Source organism: Carettochelys insculpta, chromosome 1, assembly GCF_033958435.1.
Source record: "Carettochelys insculpta isolate YL-2023 chromosome 1, ASM3395843v1, whole genome shotgun sequence".
Taxonomy (NCBI): domain Eukaryota; kingdom Metazoa; phylum Chordata; order Testudines; family Carettochelyidae; genus Carettochelys; species Carettochelys insculpta.
In genome coordinates, this window is record NC_134137.1 from 6,487,261 (window position 1) to 6,513,332 (window position 26,072).

At 44.7% G+C, this 26,072-nt stretch overlaps 2 protein-coding genes across 2 annotated transcripts; both read left to right on the top strand.

Annotated features, from left to right (window-relative positions):
* The first annotated feature begins 8,947 nt into the window (after positions 1-8,947).
* LOC142002586 (olfactory receptor 52K2-like) lies at positions 8,948-9,934 on the top strand. Its single transcript, XM_074978803.1, has one exon. It carries the CDS (start codon positions 8,948-8,950, stop codon positions 9,932-9,934), a length of 987 nt encoding a protein of 328 aa, XP_074834904.1.
* An 11,051-nt stretch (positions 9,935-20,985) lies between these two features.
* Positions 20,986-21,933, top strand: LOC142002591 (olfactory receptor 52M1-like). Its single transcript, XM_074978816.1, has one exon. The coding sequence runs from the start codon at positions 20,986-20,988 to the stop codon at positions 21,931-21,933; it is 948 nt and encodes a 315-aa protein (XP_074834917.1).
* Positions 21,934-26,072: the final 4,139 nt, after the last annotated feature.

Consider the following 26,072-nt stretch of genomic DNA (forward strand, 5'->3'; position numbering starts at 1 on the left):
ACAGCAGCACATATACTTCCACATTATCCATTATTACAAAAGTCCTGTAGTGCCTAGAGAGCCCAACTGAGATGAGGGCACCAGGATGGTAATTGCTGGATACACACATAAAAAAGATAGTGCCTGAAACTAAGAGTTTATAATATAGCTAAATGATGGCAAGAAACGTATGATACAATGGCTCTTCTGCAATTACTTGTCAGCAAGGCTGACTTTGAAAGAATTAATACATTTTTGGAGTGCCCCTCTCTTTGAAAAACCTTGCAAAGAAATGAATACACACAGATTTCATGTCCTCATTTTTCTTGTGCAGAAGCCGGAAAAAAGGAATAAAAATCAAAGTGTTATTCTGTAAACACACACACGGCACCAGAAGTTGATTCTGATGGTATCTGCTACAAAAAATATGTAATATGAATCATTTGGTGAAAGGCATGGACTGAAACACTAATGCACTGCTGTTTTTCAGCTAACATAGGCTCAAAGTTTTCAATGTCCAATGGCTCTGTTGTGTGTAAGCGTTCTATTTCAAAATGCATTGTGTGCGTAGCTGTGCTATTTCAGAATAAGCTATTCTAGAATTCCTCTTCCAGAACAGCTTATTTAGGAATAATGCAGCTGTGTAGACATAGCCTAACTCTCTTGCAATAAGCTCGTGGGAGGTGTGAAATTCTCAGTCCCAAACCAACATCCTGGCACTTCCATATTGGCAACACTGGTGTGATTCTGAAGTGTTTTATACAACACATATAATGTAAGGTATCAATAGAAAATATATGGTTTGCTGAATGTAGTGACCCTATTGATATGCGTGTATCATTTTTGTACCCAAAGGATGAATATTGAGTATGTACCAGTATTTGAAACATGTTTGCTCCTAGATATCACCCACAAGGTAGTTTCCATCTAGTTTTACCAGCACATTTTGGATGAACCAGCCAAGGTAGTGGCCCATTTAAACAACAACAACAATAACAACAATAAAACCCACATGAGGCCTTAGAAGATCTGAACTGAGTGTTTTGCTTCCCACCCCAAGCAGATGCTGTAATGGGGGAAGCAACCTCATCACTTCATAAAACCAATGAGAAGTCCCATGGTATCTTAAAGACTAACATATATATTGGAGCGTAAGCTTTCATAGTCAAATATCCACTTTGTCAGATGCATACTTCCTCTGATTGCTGTCATCACTTGGCGTAACTCCCCCTCCACTCAAAACCATACAATAACTGAGGAAAAAGGGCTGAACTGGACCTGGAATCCCAGCTGGAAGGATTTCTCACATTTGTATGGAAGATGGGTGGACTGTTTGTACAAAAAGGTTAAGACGCTGCTTGATTCAGATCCTGTATGGCTACGTCTACACGTGCAGCCAACATCGAAATAGTCTATTTCGATGAATAACGTCTACACGTCCTCCAGGGCCGGCAACATCGATGTTCAACTTCGACGTTGCTCAGCCCAACATCGAAATAGGCGCAGCGAGGGAACGTCTACACGTCAAAGTAGCACACATCGAAATAGGGATGCCAGGCACAGCTGCAGACAGGGTCACAGGGCGGACTCAACAGCAAGCCGCTCCCTTAAAGGGCCCCTCCCAGACACAGTTGCACTAAACAACACAAGATCCACAGAGCTGACAACTGGTTGCAGACCCTGTGCCTGCAGCATAGATCCCCAGCTGCCGCAGAAGCAGCCAGAAGCCCTGGGCTAAGGGCTGCTGCCCACGGTGACCATAGAGCCCCGCAGGGGCTGGAGAGAGAGCATCTCTCAACCCCCCAGCTGATGGCTGCCATGGAGGACCCAGCAATTTCGACGTTGCGGGACGCGGATCGTCTACACGGTCCCTACTTCGATATTGAACGTCGAAGTAGGGCGCTATTCCTATCTCCTCATGAGGTTAGCGACTTCGATGTCTCGCCGCCTAACGTCGAAGTTAACTTTGAAATAGCGCCCGACACGTGTAGACGCGACGGGCGCTATTTCGAAGTTGGTGCCGCTACTTCGAAGTAGCGTGCACGTGTAGATGCAGCTTATAAAATATAAAACTTACATTGTTTTCTTCACTTCTTAGGTAACCAACTTTAATCTGTAAACTATTCCTATTCCTTATAATCACTTACATTGGAAGTCTATGCTTAATAAATCTGTTATATTTCTCACTCACTCACCCCAGATGAGGTCTCAGTGCCTCTGGGTCTGTCGGTATTACAAATGCGAGAGGAAAATCTGCTCAGGATCAACATCTGGTGTACGGTTTTGTCGTCGTATGCAGGGGACCTTGGTGGAACTGGCTGGAGTCTCTCTGTTAGTTCATGAGTGGTTCTTGTAAGCATTCATGTAACTGCTGCTGGGTGTGTCCCTGCCTGTGTATTGCTGTGTAAGTGCAAGACCTGGGGAGCATAGCAGCCTGTCACTGCCTGACTGGCCAGAGCGAGCCAATACTGGTATGGCTCAGTGGTACTCAGATCTTGTGAATGCACAGTGAAGTGCATCACAATCACAAGCCCTGCTAAACCTTGAGTCCATCTTCCTTTTCTTACACACTTCCTGACAGAAAGACTGAGGTTATGGCCTGGAGGTCAGCATTCCTCAGCTCTGTCGGTCAATCTCTGTGTGACCATGGCCAAGACGTGTCTCACCGTGCCTCAGTTTGCTTAGCAGTGGTGGCAAGGTAGACTCGTGTCTTGTCAGGGTCCCACCCCTCTCCCTTTGGTGGGGGTGGTGTGATAAACTGCACCCGCCTCTGTCTGTCTGAGCCCCTTAGCCTGTCTCTTCCCCAGTAGCCACAGTCAGGGCTTTCAGTCCCACTGCGGGAGGGGATCCCATGCATGTTCCTGTCGACCAGTACTCCCTCCTGCTTCCCCCTATCCTTTGTAAAAGCTGCAGGCCTCCTTATGTGTCTTGTCTCTCCTTCTCTCACTCTCACCTGCTTCCCTACTTCCTCTGCCTCCTCTCCCACTCTGCCCTCCCCTTTCCCTGACTGGAGTGGCTGTTTAAAAGCCCCACCAGCATGCAAGCCCTGAGATCAGCTGCCCCTCACTGATTAATTGCAGTGCCTCCCTGCTCTTCCACCTGGGGAATTAACCAGCTCTTTCTTTTCCTCCTGTAGGCAGGGCTGTGTCCTGAGCTGCCTTTCCCACTTCCTACTAGGCTCTGCTGTCCTGACCGTTAAAAATTGGAGATATACATCTTCTAGAACTGGAAGAAACCTTGGGAGGCCATCTAATCCAGTCCTCTGCCCTCTCAACAGGGTCAAGCGCTATCCCGGATATCTTTTTGCCCCAATTCATAAATGGCTTCCTCAAGGATTGAGCTTACAACCCAGGTTTAGCAGGCCGATGCTCAAACCACTGAGCTATCCCTCCCCTGCATGCTAGCAGTAATGACTTCTATTTGGTAGACTTTGTGAGGCTACCTGACTGAATGGGGCAGCCCGGTATGTTGATTGTCACTGCTGACAATTTTTGATCTCTACTTCCAGAATATCATCTCGCATGGCTGCAGACCATGGTCTGTCTCCAGATCTTTCTGCTGTTCCCCAAGTCACCCTGACAATTAAAATGAAATGAAGCACTGTGGAGATCCAGGCACTGTCCCTTGTTTTCTGAATAATTAATGCTAACATTTAAATAAACAGACATACACATGGCCTCCAGTTCCTCTCTGGCACTGCACAGAGCCCAGGAGTTCTCTTCTCCTTTTGGTAATGCCTGTTTACAGTTACAGTTGGAAAGGGAAGACAGGAGACACATTGCGAGAGAGAGAGAGAGAGAGAGAGAGAGAGAGAGAGAGAGAGATGGGTTAATGTGTGTCTGGTCTCCCACCAGTTTCCATCCAGATGCCACATCTCCTGGAGACACTGAGCCAACCCCGCTGGGACTGCACAGAGCTATATTATAAACAGCGCACAAGCCTGTGTCACTTCTCACAGTGGACAGTTGTTGCAGATGCTGAAGTGAGAGAGGTGAGTGATGTGGTTACCTGTGTGGTTCCCAGGGAAGACACTTCAGTTTCAGGGTTCACAGACAACCATCTCTTGCTTAGGAGCTCACCTGCACGACAAACCCAATGCAGCATAGGCATGATGGGACAAAGGATGGGTCTGTTCTCCTTTCTGTTCTTTGTCTCAAGAACCACTGAGGCAAAACTGCCCCTGGAGTGATAAGAGAGTAAGGAAATCAGGAGCCAGCTATGTGTTAAAGCACATGCCTCTGCCTCTTGCATTTGAAGCCTTTGGTTTATAATGTAGCTTCTGATAGCTGAATGTCACGTCCTTGAAAGCATGGAGATGCCACCTGTTTTTCAACATTAGCAAGTTGCTTATACCTTTGCCAGACTTACAGTTTTGGGTCTGTAATTTTCCATGTCTGGTGTCTGTTTCTGGCTGTACTGTTTTTGAAAGTTTGGAAGGTGTCAGAGTTCTTTATATAAAAATGGTGCCACCAGCACCTAGGATAAAGCAAAATCCATTTGTGAATCCCATTCAGCAGATCTGTGCTCCTAGAGTATCTATGACAAGGAGCCACACAGGACAAATACAGATCATGTAAATGGTTTTCTTCAATCAGTGTTACGTGTTCAGACTTTCCGTGGAACCGAATGCTCCCTTGTTCTTGTGAGAGCCTAGGCTGTTTTATTTATCAATGTATTCATAGGGTTTAGGGCTAGACGAGACTATTAGATCATCCATATCGAATTCCGTTTATAATACAAGCAATTAAAGTTCATCCAGTTATCCATGGCCTCCCAAGTTGCCTGTTCCATTGTCCTTCTGTTCCTACAGAGAAGAACTTTTCCCTGGCATCTCATCTAAATTTGCTATGCAGTGGTTTGAACCCATTCACTGTTGTCCCTCCCACCCCGAGAGGCACAGGAACTTTTCTCCAACTTCTTTATCGCAGTCTGTCATGTGTCTGAATCATGCTGTTATGCCCCCTTCAGTGTCCTCATTTCCAGAACTGAACTCACCCTTCACCCTTTGCTCCTATGGCTCGTGCTCCATCCCTTGGATCGCCTTTCTCCCTCACTTGTGGATCCTGTCCCATTTCTCTGCAAGCTTCCTATACATGGGTGTTTCCAACTGGACACAAGAGACCAGCTGAAGGCTGCCCAATGCTATTAGTCACCTCCTGTGACCTGCCTCAAACACCTTTGTCAATGCAACCGAAAACATTTTTTCCTTTGTTTTTTGTTTTGTTGTTATAGGTTTGTTTCCTGGTTTTTGTTTGTTTTTTGCCATTGCAAGCTAGTGATGTAGCTACATCATAATATCCCCTGTACAGAGTAGCATGAGGGAAACAGAAGAATTCTTCCACCACCCCCGCTGACACATGTCGGGGACATGCATTACCCTTGCTGAGGGGAGAACCCTTGCTGTTGGTGAAAGTAGTGTCTACACTGATATACTACAGCACCACCGCTGCAGCATTTTACGTCTACTCCATCCCCACCAGCTGATCTTCTAGAAAACAGGGAGTTAGAGAATCCACCACTTCCCTTTGCCGTGTGTCCCAAAATTTAATCGCCCTCACTGCTGAAGATTTGGCCCGTATTCCTTACAAGTAATTGTCTGGCTTCCGCTTCCAGCCATTGGGTCCTCCTCTGCCTTTGCCCACTGAATTACAGAGCCTGTTACCACCCATTTTTCTCTCCCATTGAAATTTTCCGCTGATTATCTTTCTCATTAGTTAAGTCCCTCACTGAGCATCATTTTCTCAAGCCTGCAGGCATTTGTGTGACTCTTCCCTGAAGCCTCCCCTGCTATTCACCACCCTTTTTGAAAGGTGACCCCAGGACTGGACGCAGTCAGTTCCACCAATCCCATGTGCGGAGGTAAAATCCTTCCCCGGCTCCAACTCACCACTCCCCTGTGTATTCAGTCAGGGATCCCATCAGCCCTTTTGTCCACAGCATCACACTGGGAGCACAAGATCAACTAATTGTCCACAGTGAACCCTAATCCTTTTCAGGGTCCCAATAAGGTGTCGTACTGTGTGGGCAAGACCTTCAGTCACTGCTTCTTGAGAGTACCTGCGTTTCTGACTGCATTAAGGATGCTTTTTTCATGCACCCAGCTCACCAAATGCTCCACATAAATGTATGTCTTCTTTGGCCTCCTCATTTCAACCACTCTGCCAATCTTTCAGTCATCCACCTTTTTTTTTTCTGCAATTATTTTCCATTTGCTTCCAGATCATTGATGAAAATGTTGACTGTCATTAGGCCCAAAATTCATGCCTGGAGACGGCCATTACAAGCAGCCCCATTCTCCGAGAATGGCCCTTGGAAAACTGCTCTCTGAGATATGCTGGTTAGATGGTTTGTCCCATTTTAAACACGCCCTACTGATATTGTACAGTGGCCATTTTTAAAGAATACATTTTCCACTATTAAATCAAATCCCTGAAAAAAATCTAAGATTATTCCATCACCTCACTTTCCTGCATCAGCCAATTGTGCACTCTCATTAAAGGGTAAAATCAGATTTATTTGACACTATGTTTTCCACAATTTTAACATTCCTTTTTTTAATACTTCTGCGAACTGTCCAGCGTTTCCTATTTTCATGCTCTGCTGCTGCCTACTCACATAGTTCTGGTACCCAAAGAGATGGGTGGTGGATCAATCATTTTGTAACTCTGGAGTTCAGAGCTGTAAGTTTCTACCAGCTCCAGATCTGTTCGTCTGTAAGGTGCTACAGGATTTCTTGTTGTTTTTGTGTTTGCTACCCCTCTGATACTCACCAGCTCCAGATTGACTCTCCTGGGGGACTGGGGCTAGCAGGTTTTTATGGGGCCCTATAGGCTCTGAGATGAGGCTTTAAATTAGGGGGTTAGTATGTGAGAGAGGAATGGTGGAGATTGGGCCGGAGATAAGGGGTGTCAGAAGGATGTTGGGTGCAGGAACAGGATGGGGGATGGACAGGTGCAAGAGGGGGCTGGTGGTGAGGAGCCTGGCTGGGAGGTAGGCTAATGAAGCAGGCTGCAGTTTGGGGGATGTTGCCTTGGTAGGAGCTAGGTTTCAGGAGTTGGCCGGGGCACAGGGCTGGGGTCTTGGCGACAGCTACAGTGCAGGGTCTGGCTGGGAAAGGGGATGTGGGATCTGGGCACGAGGCAGATGAAAGGGTGGACTGAAGGTGCGGAGCCCGGCAGGTGTTTGGGTGGTGGAGAAGCCTGGTCAGCTGGAGAGTCTGGGAGGGACAGATGGTATGGGAAGGAGTAGAGCCTTGGGGCACTTATCCGGTACATCTCCTGAGGTGGGGGACAAGTGGCTCCATGTGGCCCTGCACTTGCAGTCATTGTCCTTCCCCTGCCACTGATATTGCCCAACACTCCCATAATTTCCAGCCAATGGGAGTGGCAGGGCTGGAGCCTGTCGGTGAGCACCACTAAGGGTAATGCACATGGCGCTGGCTGGTGGGTGTATGGGGGGAATGGCAGAATGCAGAGCTCCTTCCCTTCCCCTTCTTTCCTGCCCTGCCAGGAGGAGACACAGCACACAGAGGCTTTAGTCCACCTCAACCCACGTCCCTGTGCTGCAGTCCCTAAACCCCCTTTCACAGTCTGGCCCTGGGTTCTACTCTAGATTCTGTTTAATATCCTCCTTGAATGCTAATAGGCCAGAAAATATTTCCTCATGTGATATGAGGGCCGGCAACTGCTCCTTCACAAATGCAGAACTGAACTATTTTGTGAATGAATTCATCTTTCCAGCCACATGAACGAGTTCCTCTTCTCCCTCTCGTAACTGCAGAGAACTTCTTCTAGGATTTCTTTTGGCCTGCGCGTACTTAATAGCCAAGTGTTCGTGATACACAGCTCTGCCAAGCACTGATTTTTCCTGGAGCTCTTCAACATCTTTTCTCAGTTTTAGCAACATCTAATGTGTATTGCTTGCCATCATCTCTTTTCCCTTTTTTCAGTCATTATACATTGCTTTCCAGCACCTGCACTTTCCTTGCTAGTTATGCCTTGCCTGGCCCACTCACTTTTATTCACTGTGGAAATGTGGCATTTTAGCTATCTAATGAAAACCTCCAAAGAACTCACAATTTTCATTCTCATTTTTTTCTGCTAACCTTTTTCCTCCCAGTCTGGTTTGCTCATAATTTGCCTCATCTTTGGGGAATTAGAATTTTAGAAGACCTAAGGTCTACAGATATCGCTAGATGGAAACACCTCTCTTTGTCCGTTTGAATGTATTGAGTCCCAGGCTTTATTTTTCTCTCTGAGATCTTAAGTGCCTTTGTTTGCCTCTTCTCTAAAATAGTACCAGAATTTTCAGTCTGTCTGCATAGGGGAGTCTCCTGCAATCTCAAAGCCAGTCTGGGAAACCCCCTTATTATGTGCTATAACCTTCACAGAGACTGGGCAACCAAATCTAAGCACATGCTGAGAACAGGTTTTTCTCCATCTCATTCTCTAGAACTCTTAACATTGTCTTTGTTTTGGTATCTTTTACAAACAAGCAGGTATTTCCATTCAGCTGCTGTCACTGAGGTTCAGGTCTTTTCCCAAGGTGGAGCTGAGTCAAGAGGTTTCCACTGGCAGATGACTTGGAAAAGATTTAATTATTTTCCACTCTCACATATTGAGAAACTGGGTAATCTGTAAAATCTCTAGAGCACAGAATTGGAATAGGAAACAATGAGAGTGTTCCTACTTGTTCCTATTATAATTTCCCACACAAAAATGTGTTGGAACTATTGACTCATGGAGCACCACCAAGTATGGAATTGGCATTAGTAGGTTCGTTGTTCAAAATTCGTGTATCTGATTTTGTGATGGTGAAGAACAACCAATGTGTTTCACCACGGGAAAAGCCTCCAGCAGTGCCTGTAGTGTCTCTCATTTACACTGTCTCTCTATCCAGGAATTTGCACTGGGACCATTACCGTAGACCCTGGGCACGTACAAGAAGTCACAAGAGCATACGGTACCATATGTTAAGCCTGAGAGTTGGACATCGTCTCCCCTACTCCATGTCAGATTCCAACACAACCGACTTTACCAACCCCTCCACCTTCGTCCTGCTGGGCGTTCCTAGCCTGGAAGAGGCATATGTCTGGATCTCCATCCCCTTCTGTGCCATGTATGCCATAGCTGTCTTGGGGAATGTCACCACCTTGTTCATGGTGAAGAGGGAGCCAAGTCTGCATAAGCCCATGTATTATTTCCTCAGCATGTTGGCTGCCACAGACCTGGTCCTGTCTACGTCCATCCTACCCAAAACACTGAGCATCTTCTGGTTCAATTCTAGGGAAATCAGTTTTAGTGCTTGTCTCACCCAGATGTTCTTCCTTCATTGTTTTACAGTGATTGAGTCTGGGATCTTTGTGGCCATGGCTTTTGATCGCTATGTGGCCATCTGCCACCCCCTGAGACATTCCACCATCCTGACAAACCGCATGATGGCCAAGATTGGCCTGGCTGTGGTGCTGCGTGGTGGTGTGCTTGTACTGCCATTTTCTCTCCTGGCACAACGCTGGCCATATTGCAGGACCAATGTAATCGCCCACTCGTACTGCAGGCACATTGCCGTGGTGACCCTGGCCTGTGCTGACATCCAAGTTAGTAGTTATTACAGCATCTTTGTGCTTTTCTTTGTGATCAGTCTGGATCTGCTTTTTATAGCATTGTCCTATAGTCACATCCTCAGGGCCCTCTTCAGTCTCCCCTCAAAAGAAGCCTGGCTCAAGGCTTTTGGGACATGCAGCTCCCACCTTTGTGCCTTCTTAGTCTTTTATATTCCAGATGTTTTCTCCACAGTCATACACCGCTTTTGTCACAATGTGCCTCTGCATGTCCTCATTCTCATTGATAATGTGCACTTTCTACTGCCTCCCATGCTACACCCCATCATCTATGGGATGAGAACCAAGAAAATCCGGGACATGTTGCTCAGAGTCTTTACTCTGAAAAGGTCATAGAGGTTTCTCCTGGTGCCTCCATGCTCAGACCCAGTTTCATGCAGACCTCACTGGTGACATGGTGCGGGGCCCACTTTCCTGAATCACTGACAAGAGAGTCGGAAAGATATTGGATCCTTTCCTGACATTACTGCGTCCTGTCAGAATTACAGACAAAGGCACTGGTCTACGGATAACCTTTTGGAGGGGCTATAGTAATGTGACACTTCAGCATTTGCTAATAAGTCACTCCCATGAATATGCAGCACCTCATTAGCACAATGGCAGCCGCATGTGCTTTGAAACTGCTGATTTCAAAACGCACACCACTGGTGTAGCTGGGGGCCTTTTGAAATGGCCCACTGATTTTTAAAGCCCCTTTCCATTTGGTTTTGGGAAGAAAGGGATTTTGAAATTGGGGGGGTTGTTTTGAAAGATCTCCAGGTGGCATGCATTTTGAAAGCAGTACTTTTGAAATGCATATTCATGGAAGTGCCTCATTAGCATATTCCAAAGTGCCACATTACCATAGCCCTTCTGAAAGGAGGGGATAGTGTGGCCACAGTCTTTGAGTTCACACCTTTCTTATTTCTTGTAATTAGACCCTTGCACCTCTCCTTTCCATCACATCTTTTCCATAAAGGACCATCTCTGTTCTGCCTGGTCTGCCCAGGACTTTCCTGACATCATGCCTCGTGGACTCCATCTCAGTGGCACACAACAAGGGCAGATACATCTGTAGTATATATAAGAACATCAGAATGGTCATGCTGGGTAAGACCAATTGTCCATTTATCCCCAGGATCCTCTCTTCCAAGAGTAGCAAATGCCATGTGTCCCAAAGGGAATACGCAGAAGGAATCACAAAGTGATCCAGGACCTGTCATCCACTATGAGATTCTGTTAAACAGAAGTTACAGATAGCATCCTTGCCCATCCTGGCTAACCACCACTGATCTTTGCCAACACTACAGCCTCAGGAAAAGAGTTTCACAGACTGACTATGAAGAAATACTTTCTTTGGTTTGTAACAGAGAGGAAGCCGTGCTAGTCTACACACTATCAAAACAAAAAGCAGTCAAGTAGCACTTTAAAGACTAGCAAAATAGTTTATTAGGTGAGCTTTCATGGGACAGACCCACTTCTTCAGACCACAGCCAGACCAGAACAGACTCAATATTTAAGGCACAGAGAACCAAAAACAGTGAGCAAGGAGGACGAATCAGAAAAAGATAATCAAGGTGAGCAAATCAGAGAGTAGATGCGTGGGGGGGAAAGTCAAGAATTAGATTGAGACAAGTATGCAGACAAGAGTCACTATAGGGTGCTCTGCCGTATCTAATGCGCATCTCATCATAGGTGCCTGTTTCAAACGCACAAGGGGCTGTTATTTCATCGACATCAGTGGCAATTGCAGGCGTGACACTTTGAATCGTTGCATCTGAGAATTTATCTGAAGAAAAGGCAGTGCCCATTCCTCCACTTCTTAATCCGTCTTAATGGTCCTTCGCCATCAAGCTGCTGCAGAGTACAACCAGCTTAGTACAGTAAACACTTTTACATCCAGCAGCCCTGGGACCTTGAGGTTGCTGGATATTCAGATGTTCTGGATATTAAGTATACCGAGCAAGGCAGAACACTAATGAAAAACAAGATTAGCTATTAAGAAACAAACAAAAAGTCTGCATAGTACTTTATTTACCAGCAATAGTAGCATTGTACATTGTAAACTTATACTGTATTTGCTGTATTGATTTGTGTTTACTTTCACTATACTGCACTTATGAACTAAAATTTCTTATGGTTAAAATGCCAGTTATTTGAGAGTTCTGGATGATAGGATGATGGATAGGACAGCGTTTACTGTGTCAACCTGTCTGCAGGGATTGCTGAACAGGGGTTAGCGTCATAGACAGGGATGAGGGCTGCTTAAAGGATCTGACTGTTTGTACAGCAGCAGGTTACCTATTCCTTTCGAAGCCCTTTTGGGGATGTCCTAGGAACAGGCTTGCTACACAGCTGTAGAGCTATAGAACAATGGTCACCCACTTCCCATGGAGAATAGTAGCAGAGAGGTGGCTGTAGGGTGCGAGAAGACATTGTGACGGTCAACAGTGCAGTCCGACCCCTCTGTGAACCCTCAGGAGAATTCCAAACAGACCAGTCTGTGCAAGGTGAAAAGCTGCAAAACAAGTATCCTGCCAAGGCAAACAGCTGTAAAACAAAGTACGATCGCCAGAACTTCAAGGCTAAGGTGGCAGTAGGCCACAAGAGATAGTAAGAGTAGTGCATAGGCAATTTTAAGCAATTTTATGTAAATGAGTTCAAGCTTTATTAGTTAGTGTTAGGAGGCCCGTTACAGAGCCTGTCCCCCGAGTGAAGCTCCGACGCATCGGGTTTTCCCCCACAGGTGACTGCGGCATTTCCGGGGCTCCCGTCATGGGTGTCACGCTTTCAATAAACCAAATATAGCACTCGCCTTCTGGGTGCAGCCTCGTTTCTGGGGAACCCAAGCCTGGTTGGTTACAGTGGCCATGTTAGTCTGTACTCCAACAAAATAAAACAGTAGAAATGTAGCCCTTTAAAGATTAACAAAATAATTTACTCGGTGATGAAACAAGACAACAAGAAGTCTTGTGGCATCTTTTTGACTAACAGATATTTTGGAGCATAAGCTTTCGTGGGCAAAGACCCACTTTATCAGATGCATGAGTGAGGGAGTGGTTTCAGAGGGGTATCTAAAGAGTGGGGTCCCAGTAAGAGGGACGGCCAGAGCTGACAAAGTCTTTTCAGAAAGGTGGAAATGGCCCAGTATCAACAGTACTTATCAAAAGAGTCAAAAACAAGTCAGATCAGACAGGGGGATGTGAGCCTTTGCCAGAATCTAATGGGGGGCTATTAGCATCCAAAGCAGAGAAATTGCCTTTGTAAACTGCAAGCCACTCCCAGTCTCTGTTTAATCCTTGGTTAATGAAGTCAAATTTGCAAATAAATTGCAGCTCAGAGATTTCTCTCTCCATTTGATTTTTGATTTTTTTGTTTGTTTCAGAACTGTCACCCTTAAATCTGCCACTGAGTGTCCAGGGAAACTGAAGTGTTCCCCCACAGGCTTCTGTATATTACTGTTCCTGATGTCTGATTTATGTCCATTTATGTCTGTCATACACACACACGCACACACACACACACACACACACACACACACACACACATGGAATGACTGAGGAACACTGAGAGTCATAGGGGTTAAATTTTCCACGCTTCTGGTCTGTACCAGCAGCTTAGCAGCAAGGGGCATCACAAATCAGGGCTACAGAGTGGCAAGTGGTGGAAAGAAACAGAAGAAGAAAGTGAGCACCCGCAAGAAAGATTTTATAATATAGCTTGTCAAAGGCGGCCACTGAAGGAGTGGGTCTGACCCACAACAGCTCATCACCTAATAGGTTATTTTGTTAGCCTTTATAGTGTTCCAGGCCAGCTATTTCGCTTTCACTTTGTAGCAAGAAATGTGTGCTACAGTTGGCTCTTCTGAAATTACTAATCAAAAGCTTTCACTTTCGAATAAATAATACATATTTCTGTTAGTGTTCCCTTCCCTTTCAAAAACTTGTTAGGAAATGAATATACAGAGGTTTTGTCAGCCTTGTTTTTGTGTGCAGAAGCCAGCAAAAGGAATAAAATTCAAAGTGTTAAGCTGAACATTTTATTCACACAAATAAGAGGCCATACAGTCCCCTTCCTACACCAAGACACTCAAGCTAAGTTTGCACTACAGCAATCTGTCGACAGAAGTCACTGTTAGAAGAGATCCTCCGATAAAACTGGTCAGCAGAATGTGACCAGACCGTGAAGTGTATTAAAAAAGCAATCAGGTCTTCCGACAGAGAGTGGCAGGACTGCCCAGCCCTCTCTTGACAGAATGGCCAACAGGAAGCACAGCAGACAGGGCTGCCTGATGACCCAGGAGCTCTGTCTTTAGACAAAGGGCCACCTGGAACATCCGCACGGTGCTTTTGACAGCAGAGTCTGTTGGGGAAGCCTGGTATTGTTGACAAAACGTGCAGAGCGTTCATGCAAAAGAAACAGGGTTTTGTCAACAGAGCCCTCCAGTGTAGATGTAGCCATGGTCTCTTACACACAATGCATTCATGTACACACCTGTCTACACAGTTACTTAGACTTTTCCAGGGGCTGCAGAAATCACCCAGATGGAACGAGTGGCGGTTGTAGAGGAAAAGATGGTGGGATGGGGCAGAAGATGGAAACAGAAAGAGTATTGGGATGAGGGGGGGCACAGAAGGAGAGAGGAGGGAATGTGGGGAGTTTTGTTGGCTGAGTGGGGCTGAAGGGGGCAGCTGAAGTTGACAGGTGCCTAGGATGTGGGGGCGCAGAGGTGTATACAGAAGTAATTGGGAACATAGCACTGCATGGAGGTGAATGGAGTGTGAAGGTGTGGGGGTGAGAGACATGGGAGTGATAGCTCTGGGGAGTGAAGATCTGGGGAACAGGGAGCTGTAGAGGGTACAAGCAGGGATGGGGAGGGGAGCAGGACAGGAGGGGATGGAGGAGGGATGTAGTGAGAGGTGGGGGGGTGGGGATGGGACAAGGAGGGATTAGTGGGTCAATTTTCGATCAGAACACCTGGTAAATGAAATCCTTGAAGTCCTGATCACTGCATGTCTCCATGCCCCAACACTCAGAGATGGAGATACACAGACCTTGAAGGCCTGGGTGCTAGGGAAGGGGCAATAGACCACACGTGCCACAGCTAGAGCCCTGCCAGACAAGAAGCATGAGAATGGACGAGGCAGCACTGGGAGAGAAACATACCGCACAAGCCCTCAACAGCCACCTGCTGACCGTCTGAATGGTGCTAATTCAGTGCTGGGCAAACCTTTTAGCCCAAGGTCTATATTGGGTATGGTGATTGTATGGTGGCCAGGGATGGGAAGGATTGTAGTTTGCCACAGACTCAGCAGTGAGAAGTAACCTAGGATACACTCTAGTGAACAGCCAACAGGTCTCGTGAGACCCTGAGTCCATTTCCCTTTTGTCTCACACACAGTTACACACAGAAGCTACGTCTACACCAGAGAGTTTTGTCAACAAAACCCATGGGGCATCTACATTCCCAAGGTGTTCAGTCGACAGAACGTGGCACTTTTGTTGACAGCATTCTGCTGCTCCCCCGTGATGCAGAATACCTCAGTTGACAGATCTCTGAGGCTACGTCTACACAAGCAGTCCACTATCAAAAGAGGCATGAAATGAAGGGAATGAAAAGGAAAATGAGGCACCGATTTACATATCTGGAACCTCATTTGCATATTCTTTTGAAAGAGCTTCTTTCCAAAGAAGAAAAGCAGCATAGAGGGGGCTCTTTCAAAAGTAAACCTCATCTTCTTCCTATTTTTTTAAAGAAGGCTTCTTTTGAAGATGGAGTTTCATTTCAAAAGGGCCCCTTCTACACTGCTTTTCTTCTTTCAAAAGAAGCTCTTTCAAAAGAATATGCAAATGAGGTGCCAGATATGTAACTCTGTGCCTCATTTCCATTTTCAATTCCCTTCATTTGCATGCCTCTTTTGAAAGAGGAATGCTGGCATAGACGTAGACTCTGAGATCTCCCTGACTGAGATATATCAACAGAAATCAATCTGGAGGTGCCAGGGGGCCTTTGATCAACAGACATAGCTTCCAGGACACCGGGCACCCCATCTGCTGTGCTTGCACTTGGCCATTCTGTTGAGAGAGTAGCTGGGCAGTTCATCCTCTCTCTGTCAACAGAGCAGATGCTCTTGTGATCCATTTGGCAGTTTGGTCACAATCTGTCAACAGAACTTTAGTTGAAAGGTATCTTTCAACAGTTACTTTTGTTGACAGGTTGTTCTAGTGTAGACGTAGCCTGAGAGGCTGAGGTTATTTCAGGGAAATCAAGACTCCTGGGTTCAGCCTCTCATTCTTTGTGTGACCCTGGCCAAGAAACATCTCCCTGGGCCTTGGTTTCTCATCTGTATTATGGAAGTATGTTCAGAATGACTTTCATTTCCTAGACTGTGTGAAGATCCTTGAGTGAAAAGTGCAGCCCAACATGGTTATAGTTACTGATGAGAATTACTGATCTCCACTTCCAAAAAGGCATCCCCTTATTCTATTGTCAGTGTTCGGTTTTCCCGAGTCCTCTATCTCCATATTGACCAATGCACTTGTGAATAACGTTCAGCTAAGCACTGTGATCCTGTAATGTCTGTAGCGAGCAGATGCACAGGAGAAATGCAGATTAAGTAAACAAAGTTCTTCCTTTTTTTATCTTTTCTTCTTTTTCTATCTATCCAGAAACTTTAGTATCGGAGGGGTAGCCGTGCTCTAGGCATTTGCAGAGTGAAAATCAATACCATGAAAATCATGGCAGTATTCCTAATTTTCTTACTAATCAACTATAGTATTTAAACATACACAAACACACAGAACAGCCCATTCCTCTCTGAGACAGCACAAAGCTCAAGAGTTCTTGCCCTTTGGGAAGGTCTCTTAATTACTGTTTACTCCTGAAGCTGGAAAGAGACCACAGAAGCACAGATATGGAAAAAGAGACACTGGGTACTGTGTCTCTGATCTCTTGGACACCGAACGTATCCCACTGGGATTGCACATGGCTCTGTTAAAAGCGGCGCACATTCCTGTGTTGGCTGTGGGCGCGGGATATCCTGGCAGATACTGGGTCAAGAGAGGTGTTGGATGCAGCTATATTAGAGGCATTCCAAGGGAGGGCACTTCCATCTCAGCATTCACAGGTACCCATTTCCTGCAGAGGAGGAATTCTGATTAACAAACCAAGCACAAGGTAAATGTGATGGGGTGTAAAACAAGCTTGTTTTCTTTCCATTCCACACAGCCATTAAATGTCCTAAGCACCTTCTACTTCTGATGAGTTTTCTCCAGTATCATGTGCTGATATGTCCCTCTTTTGCCTCCAGACCAAACTGGGCTCTATTTCTGCGGCACAGTGACTCCATTGGGGTGAAAGTACAATGGAAGGCTGCATCCTAAGACCATGGGCCCATATGTGACTCAGTATCAACTGAGGGAAAATTCTCACAGGCGTTCAGACCTCAGGAGCCAACTGTGTGTGAATGCATAAAGTCTATTGCTTCCTCCTTTTGAATTTCAGGGCTCTGGCTATTAATTGTGGGTGTTAGCTGATTTTCATATGATGGGAAGCATGGATGTGCTGGGACTCTTCAACAGAACAATTACAAGAATTTTTCCATAGGGGCAAGACATCTTGTCTCCTAGCTCTTACCTCCACAACTTATAAAAATATGCTAGCCTGAAACAGACACCAGGCCTGAAAAATTACAGTCCAAACAGCTAATGTTTACCAATTGTTTTCTTTTTCATTATGCAAAAATGTGTTGGCCTTATAGATGTGTCAGAGCGTCTTAATGAAAGGTGAAGCTATCAGCTCCATCTAACAGGGCCAAGCACTTGTGAATCACATTCAGATAAGCACCGTGATCCTGTAATATCTGTGGCAAGGAGATGCACAGGAGAAATATGGATTATTTAACCATTTTTTTGTCTTGTGTCTTCAGCCTTTCAATCAAGGGACCTGAATATTCCCTTGTTTCTGTGTTGTGAGACAGTTATTACAAATGCCAAATCTATTTGCTTTATTTATGGGATCATAAGGTTTAAGGGTAGAAGGCACTATTAGATGATCCAGTTGAATTCTTATATGACACAGGCCATTGAATTTTGCCAGTTATCCCCATAGTGAATTCCATAACTTCCATTTGACTAAGGCTTGGTCTTCACCAAGATTCTACAACACAGGCTTAGAAGGGAGTGCCAGGCCTAATTAGTCCAACATCCCTGCCAAAATTCAGGATTTGTTGTAGATAAACCATCTAGGACAAATGGCTATTCAGCCTTCTTTAGAAAACTTTTAGTAAAGCAGCTTCTATAACCTCCCAAGAAAACTCTTCCACTGTCCTTCTGTTCTTACAGTTAGGAATTTTTCCTGTTTTTCCTGAGAGCTCATCAAAACCCACTGTGCTGTAGTTTGAAACCCTTCACTCTTGTCCCTCCCATTGTGATAAGAAAGAGCACCATTTCTCCATTATTTTTATGGCAGCCAATTAAGTGTCAGAAGTTCACTGTCATGTCCCCTTTCAGCCCCCTCATTTCCAAATTAAACCTACCTTGTTCCTTCAGCCTTTGCTCCTATGCTTTGTACTCCTCTAAGTGGTGTGTTCAAAAGATAATCACCCTCACTGCCAAAGATTTGTCCCTTATTCCATGCAAGAAGTTATCTGACTTTAGCTTCCAGCCATTGGGTCTTGCTTCACCTTTCTCTGCTCTATCACAGACCCCATTTCTTGGAAGTCACTTGATAACTATCAGTTGGCTCACGGTCAGGTAGCAGTCTACAGTCACCCCTAAGTCCTCTGCAGGGGGCCTTAGTCTGTGAGTCAGGATGGCATTCCACTTTCTGAGATAATGCCTTTAGCTATGATAATAGTAAAAGATTGCATGGGTCTTGCTCGCCAAATGCTCCAGGTAAGTGATATTCCTGCCCTTGCTTTTAAGCACTCTATGAAATCTTTCAGTCATCTGCAAATTTAGTCTGTAGTGATTTTCTATTTGCTTCCAGATCATTGATGAAAATGTTAACTGTCAGAGGCCCCAGAACTAATCCCTGAGAAGTCTACTACAAGCAGTCCAAGTCACTGACAGTGTCCCATGACAAGTGCCGAGATCTGTCACTTAGACAGTCTTTAGTCCATTGGACATCAATGCAATGTTCAATTTTAATATTTCCAGACACTAAATCTAACACTTCAGGGAAATGTAAACGTGTTGCTTCTGTGCACTTCTGTTGATCAACCCAATGTGTACTGTCATTAAAGAATGGAATCAAGTTTATTTGACAAGATCCGTTTTCCATTAACCCTGTCATTGAACATCATAAACTATAATTCTAGACTTTTACTTTAAACTAACCTCAGAACCAGCCTTTCTATTGCATCCTCACCATCTCAGATTTTTAATTTCCCTCTTTTTAATACTTTACATTTGACCCAGAATTGTCCTGTATTTTTCTTTTTTTAAAAGCTCGGTGGGTGACTGGATGTGTACTTCTGCTTCTGAGAGAGATGAGGGGTTGATTGGTCAGTTTATAACCCTGATGTTCAGAATGCTAAGGTTCTACTATGGATATTACTGAACCTCCTCTTTGAGATCGTGGAACACGAAGCAATATATTTTTATGGGGAACAACTATGAAAATATTCTTCAGAAATTGTCAGCAGACTGAAAAAACAAACAAACAAAAAAAATTAGCGATAGATACAGAAAAACCAAAATTAAGTAGTTGAATCAGGGGTGTTGTAGTAATGGAGAAGTAACAATGTAACTGGTCTTAATAACAGAGAATATATACATGCACTGCACATCTTTGCTAGTTGCTACACCACTGCAACACATTTGCACATTGTGCCGAACACAGTTTGAGAAACACTGTGTTATAGGAATGGAAAGTATTTTATCTCCACATGTGACGTGTGTTCCTCAGAGTGCTTCTTTCCAAATGAAGAATAAAACTATTTTGTGAATGCATCTACATTTTCAGCAACAATAACAAGGTTCCTTTCATCTCATAACAAGTGCAAAACTGTTCTATGATTTTTTAAAAAAAATAATATATTTATTAACCATATTTTTACTTTTTAATATCCCATTTGTATTGCTTGCTATCATATTTTATTTCCCCCAGTTGTTATATATTGTTTTCCCAGGTCTACCCTCACACAGTTGCTGCTTCCCCTTTCCCACTGACCTGCATATTTAACCAAAGTTAAACTTTTAAGGGCGTGATCCATAGTCTATGCAGACTGAAGGATGCCTACTACTGTTCTACCATGGAATCACAGCTTTTAAGCTATCTATGAATGCCCCTCAGGAAACATAATTCCCTTTTTTTTTTAAATTTTTCCTCCCAGTCCTTTCTATTTATAATTTGACTGAGCTATAGGTTATTAGCACTTTGGCAGCAGTAAAGGTCTATAGATATCACTGGTTGGGCACTAATCTTTGAGGGGTGGCCAGATTAGTCTGTAACTTCACAAAAAAAAAAGCAGTCCTGTATCACATTAAAGACTAACAATTTTATTTATTAGGTAATGAGCTTTCCTGGGTAAGACCCACTTTTGAACAATCTGAAGAAGCTGAAGAATTGGATCTTACCCACGAAAGCTCATTACTTAATAAATAAAAATATTAGTCTTTAAGATGATACAGGACTCTTGTTTTTTAGTTGTTTGGTTTGGTTTGGTTTTGGTTGGGAACTGTTCTCCTTTTGTCTATTTGAATATGATAAATCCTATTCTTTGCTTTCCTCTCCTCTGTCATAAGCCCCTTTGTTTGTCTTGCCTCTGTTTTCATAATTCATTTATCTGAATAACAGAAGTCTTTTTTTTCCTTTTTGTAAGGCGGCAATCTGCTTCAACCACAAAAAAAGCCTCTAGTAGTGTATGTAGGTAGGTAAGTCTTTTCCACTCTTACATCTTGGGGGCCATGATGACCACTAACCAGCTTCCCCTGCCTTGGGTGATCTATTCCAGTTCTGATTAGTTTTATCCCATCTTTGTAGTGTCTGCCTTAAGGTCTCTATGCTAGGTGTTTCTTTGGGTGCCTCTTTGCCTTTTTGCTTAGGGGTTCCAATTTAAAGCTTGCCCTGTGATATTGGTGGCTGGTTTTCTGAGGTTGTGTCCAATCCATTGCCATCTTCTCTTCATGATTTCTTCTTCAGCAAGAAATTAGTAAATGAGTTGCCACAGGTCTGGTTGTTGACAGTGCATGGCCAGTGGATCCTGAGGATTTTATGGAGGCAGTTATTGATATGGATTTTTTGATATGCATGTAGTGTCTCATATTTACATTGTTTCTCCACCCAGGCATTTGTACTGTGATGATAACCCTAGATCAGAACACAAAAAAGAAGCCAGAGAAATATCCAGTACATGTAGAAGAAACACTCCTCACTCAGAGTTGGACACATAATCACCTACTCCATGACAGATTCCAACACAACCAACTTCGCCCACCCTTCCATCTTCATTCTTCTGGGTATTTCTGGCCTGGAGGCAGCCCATGTCTGGATCTCCATCCCCTTGTGCACCATGTATGTCATAGCCCTCTTGGGGAACTTCACCATTCTCTTCATCATGAAGAGGGAGTCAAGCCTGCATAGGCCCATGTACTATTTCCTTTGCATGCTGGCCATCACTGACTTATTCCTGCCTACGACCATTCTGCCTAAAACACTGAGCATCTTCTGGTTCGATTCCAGGGAGATATATTTCAGTGCCTGCCTCACCCAGATGTACTTAATTTACTGCTTCACAGTGGTGGAATCTGGGATTTTCGTGGCCATGGCCTTTGATCGTTATGTGGCCATCTGCTATCCCCTGAGACATTCCAGTATCCTGACAAACCACTTGGTGGCCAAGATTGGCCTGGTTGTGGTGCTGCGTGGTGGTGTGCTTGCACTGCCCTATCCCATCCTAGCAAGTCAGTGGCCATATTGCAGAACCAACATCATCCCCCACTCTTACTGCAAGAACATAGCAGTGGTGTCTCTGGCCTGTGCCAACATCCATGCCAGTAATTACTACAGCCTCTCTGTGAAATTGTTTGTGACTGGTCTGGATCTGTTTTTTATTGCCGTGTCCTATAGTCAGATCCTCAGGGCCATCTTCAGCCTCCACATAAAAGATGCCAGGCTCAAGACTTTTGGGACCTGTAGCTCCCACCTCTGTGCCATCTTAGCCTTTTACATACCAGATCTCTTCTCCTCCATCATGAACCGGTTTGATCACAATGTGCCCCCATATATCTTCATTCTCATTTCTAATGTGTACATTGTGGTGCCCTCCATGCTACATCCCATCATCTATGGCATGAGGACCAAGCAAATCCGGAATAGGTTGTTCTGGCTCTTTACGCAGAAAAGGACTTAAAGTTTTCTCTTGTTGCATTCAGTTTCAGGCTGAGCTTCATGAAGAGCTCACTGGTGTCATGGTGGTGGGACCTCTTTCTTGAATGACTTACTAAGTATAAAGGAACATAAAGGCTTACAAGAAAGCATCTTACAAATCAACTGGAAGCAAGAGCAGGACAAAGGATAGGTTAGGTATGTTTCTCAATGAATAGGGGAAAAACAATAACAGAAAATGTGGAACTAGCAGAGATGGTTACCTACCTCTCTTTTTCAGTTTTCACCAAGCAGGCTGGTGGTATTTGGATGCCTGCATTAGGGAAAGCTGGGAAAAAGAAGGTAGGTTCAGAAGTTAAAATAGGAAAAGAACAAGTTCAGGATTATTTAGAAAAGTTAGATATCTGCATGTCAACAGTGACTGATGAAATGAATCCTACAATACTCAAGGAGCTGACTGAGTCATTAGCTATCATCTTTGAAAAGTCATGGAAGATGGGAGAGTTTTTAGAAGACTGGAAAAAGGCAAATATAGTAGTCATCTATAAAAAGGGAAATAAGGACAACTCAGGAAATTATAGATCAGTCAGCTTAGCTTCAGTGCCAGGAAAGATAACAGAGCAAATAAGGAATCCTTCTGCAAAAATCTAGAAGACAGTAAGGTGATAAGAAACAGTCAGCAAGGATTTGTCAAGAAAAATCATGACAAATCACCTTGGTAGCTTCCTTTGACAGGATAACACACACTGACTACATCTACAAGTGCCCCAAACTTCGAAATGGCCACGCAAATGGCCATTTCGAAGTTTACTAACGAAACGCTGAAATGCATATTCAGCGTTTCATTAGGATGCGGGTGGCCGCGGCACTTTGAAATTGACGCGCCTCGCCGCCGTGTGTCTCGTCCAGACGGGGCTCCTTTTTGAAAGGACGCCGCCTACTTTGAAGTCCCTTTGTTCCCATCAGCTCATGGGAATAAGGGGACTTCAAAGTAGGCTGCATCTTTTCGAAAAGGAGCCCCATCTGGACGAGATGCACGGCGGTGAGGTGCGTCAATTTCGAAGTGCCGCGGCCGCCTGCATGCTAATGAAGCACTGAATATGCATTTCAGCGCTTCATTAGTAAACTTCGAAATGGCCATCTGCATGGCCATTTCGAAGTTTGGGGCACGTGTAGACACAGCCATTGTGGATAAGGGGGAAGTGGTAGACATGGAATACCTAGACTTTCGTAAAGCAATTAATTTAATTACTCATGATTGCCTCATGAGGTCCCTTCCAGTTGTAGTTTTCTATACTTCTGGGATTCTATGACATATTTCTCAACTCTTTTTAAAGTACTGCTTTTGAAAAAATATAAGTACCCTGAGTACCTACAATTTTCTGACACATATTTTCTTCTATCATTGCAGCACATTTATTTGAACAACTTAACCAAAATGGGTTGGTTGGAAGAACTTGCCCATAGAAGATAAACTTGTCATTTTAATTCTGATTGTGCACAAGGGATAAATTAAACAATTAGATGAACATAAAATAAGTCCACTTTTTATTCATAAAATAGAGTTTGCGAAACACGAGTACCTTTGAGTACCCTGGGGTACACACACCCCTGGTTGAGAAGCACAGTTCTATGACAGTCAGACAGACATTGGACACTTTCCTCACCTTACTGTGCTGTCAGCCAGACAAATGGGGGGTCAGTTTACGTACGATTCATTGAACATAAGAACAGGAACATAGGAACAGCCATATTGGGTCAGAACAAAGGTCCATCTAGCTCAGTATCCTGTCTGCCAAGAGTGGACAATGCCAGCTGTCCCAGAGGGACTGAACCGAACTGGCAATGATCTTTCTCCTGCCATCCATCTCCAGCTTCAAAGAGACAGAAAATATTTTTGTCATACCAGTTTACTGTCATTAGAATTTCCAGATCTGTAGAAGCAGGTCTGTCACACAAAAGCTCATCACCTGATAAATTATTTTATTAGTCTTTAAAGTGCTGCATGATTGCTTTTTGATTCTGTGAAGATCCAGACTAACACAGCTACCTCTCTGTGGCTAGGCTACACTGAGCCATAATGCCGGCAGCTTGATGCAAATGAGTGGTCTTGAAAATGCCTAGAAAACAAAACAAAACTGGATAAGGGGCTGCAGACAATGGGGGTTTTGGGAGGAAGAACCAGCTCTAAGCTTCTTGTTTTCTTCCAGCAGCAGCCTCTGCCAGCATGGCAATCTTGTGTGAATATGCAAATTAAGCAAGTTAATATGCAAATAAGTGACATTTTTGAGACTGCTTATTTGCATTACACTGCCAGCACTAGGGCTTGCTGTAGCACTCGCCTGTGACTGTAGTCCAGTGTATGTCTGTAATTGACACCAAGGTGGGATGCACATTAGAGGTGGCAGAGAATGGGAGGTGTGTGTCGGGGGTGAGGAGGCTAGTTATAAAGGAAGGAAGAGGTGAAATAAAACATGCAGAGACAGAAGGAGAGAGAGAGAGAAACAGAAAGAGGGGATGAGCTGAAACCTTTTGGAAAAGGGTCCTCCTCTCTCTTCAATTCTGTGGAGCACTTTCCAAGACAGAAGACAAATCCCCTTCAGAAGAGGACACCCCTGAGAGGGAATGTATCTGTATCAGTATCTACCAACTCACTTTGAATTAGAATCGCAGGTTTGGGAGAGACCAGAGGAGGTAATGAAATCCGACCTCCTGCCCAAAGCAGGACCCACCCCAAGTAAATCATCCCAGCCAGACTTTGGCAAGCTGGGACTTAAAAATCTCTAGGAATTGAGATTCTACCCCCTCTCTAGGCAAAGCATTCCAGTGCTTCACCACCTCCTAATGAAACAGATTTTCCTAATATCCAACCTGGATCTCCTGAACTTGACACCTTTGCTCCTTCTTCTGTCATCCATTACCCTTGAGAACGGCTTCTCTCCATCCTCTTTAGAGCCCCCTTCAGGAAGTTGAAGGCTGCTATCAAGTAGCCCCTCACTCTTCTCTTCTGAAAACTCAATAAGCCCAAGTCCCTGCATCTCTCCACCTAGGTCATGTGCTCCAGCCCCTTAAACAAGTCCATTGTTCTCCAGTGGACCCTCTCCAATGCATCTACATCCTGTCTATACTGGGGGCCCCAGAACTGTGTATGTAGTATATACACTATATAATGTATAGTACCTTATTTCTATGTGAGTTGGTAAATACTGATACAGATACACTCCCTTTCAGGGATGTCCTCTTCTTTGAAATATGGTCAAATATGGTAACCCTAAGCTGGATCAGCCCTTGTCAAGAGCAGCCAGAGAAATACAGAGCAGAGGAGACACAGCTGGGAGCTTCTGGGTCTGGGCTTCCCAAACTACTCTCAGGGTTCAGCTTCTGTTCTAGCTGCTCCTTCTGGGAACAGAGACCAACAAGCCAGCACCAAGTCTCTGAGACTGGTTTAAGTTCAGCTCCTACCAAATCCACAATCATTCTGGAGCTCCCTCTTGGGCACAGTCCATTTCCAGGTTGTCTTTTTGGGGCTCATGATGTTTACAACAAACAGCCCCAAGCCTCAGAGAGGATGTGTAGACACATGGCCAAACTGGGTGAAGCACCTTCCAGGCTCATTTAGCCAGATTCAGTCTTCCACAGGGGAAGGCTCTCTGTGCCTCTTAATGAGAACCTGACTTTTTGGTTCTCATTCGAGCTACACGAGTGTTGGTGAGCAGGGCCTTATTCTTACTAAAACAGTGGTTCCCAAGCATTTCAGCATCACACCCACCTTTTGATGTTTAAGGAACCCTCATATCCCGACCTCTTCTTTACCATCATCCAACCCCCCTTTAAAAAAATCAATTTGTAATTTAAAATAAACACAAAAACTTGATATTAAAATTTCATTTAAAATTAAAAATAAGGACAAATAGTTTTCCTTGGCCCCTTGCAGGTGTCTGGTCCAGCCCCATCTGGCCAGCTGCCTGAGCCCTGTGCCAACCTCCCACCTTCCTGAGACCTGCACTGCCAGAGACATATTCCCAAGCCAGCTGCCTGTCAGCCACTGGGGCTAGCTGCCCACCCACACGCCCACCCTCTACCCAAGCCCTGCACTGCTGGGACCAGCCACCCACACCAGCCACAGGCGAGCTACCCAAGCTGCCTGCCCAAGCCTTATGCTAC

Excerpts from the sequence above, each read along its gene's own strand:
- LOC142002586 (XM_074978803.1), top strand. The coding sequence starts at position 8,948 with ATGTTAAGCCTGAGAGTTGGACATCGTCTCCCCTACTCCATGTCAGAT.
- LOC142002591 (XM_074978816.1), top strand. The coding sequence starts at position 20,986 with ATGACAGATTCCAACACAACCAACTTCGCCCACCCTTCCATCTTCATT.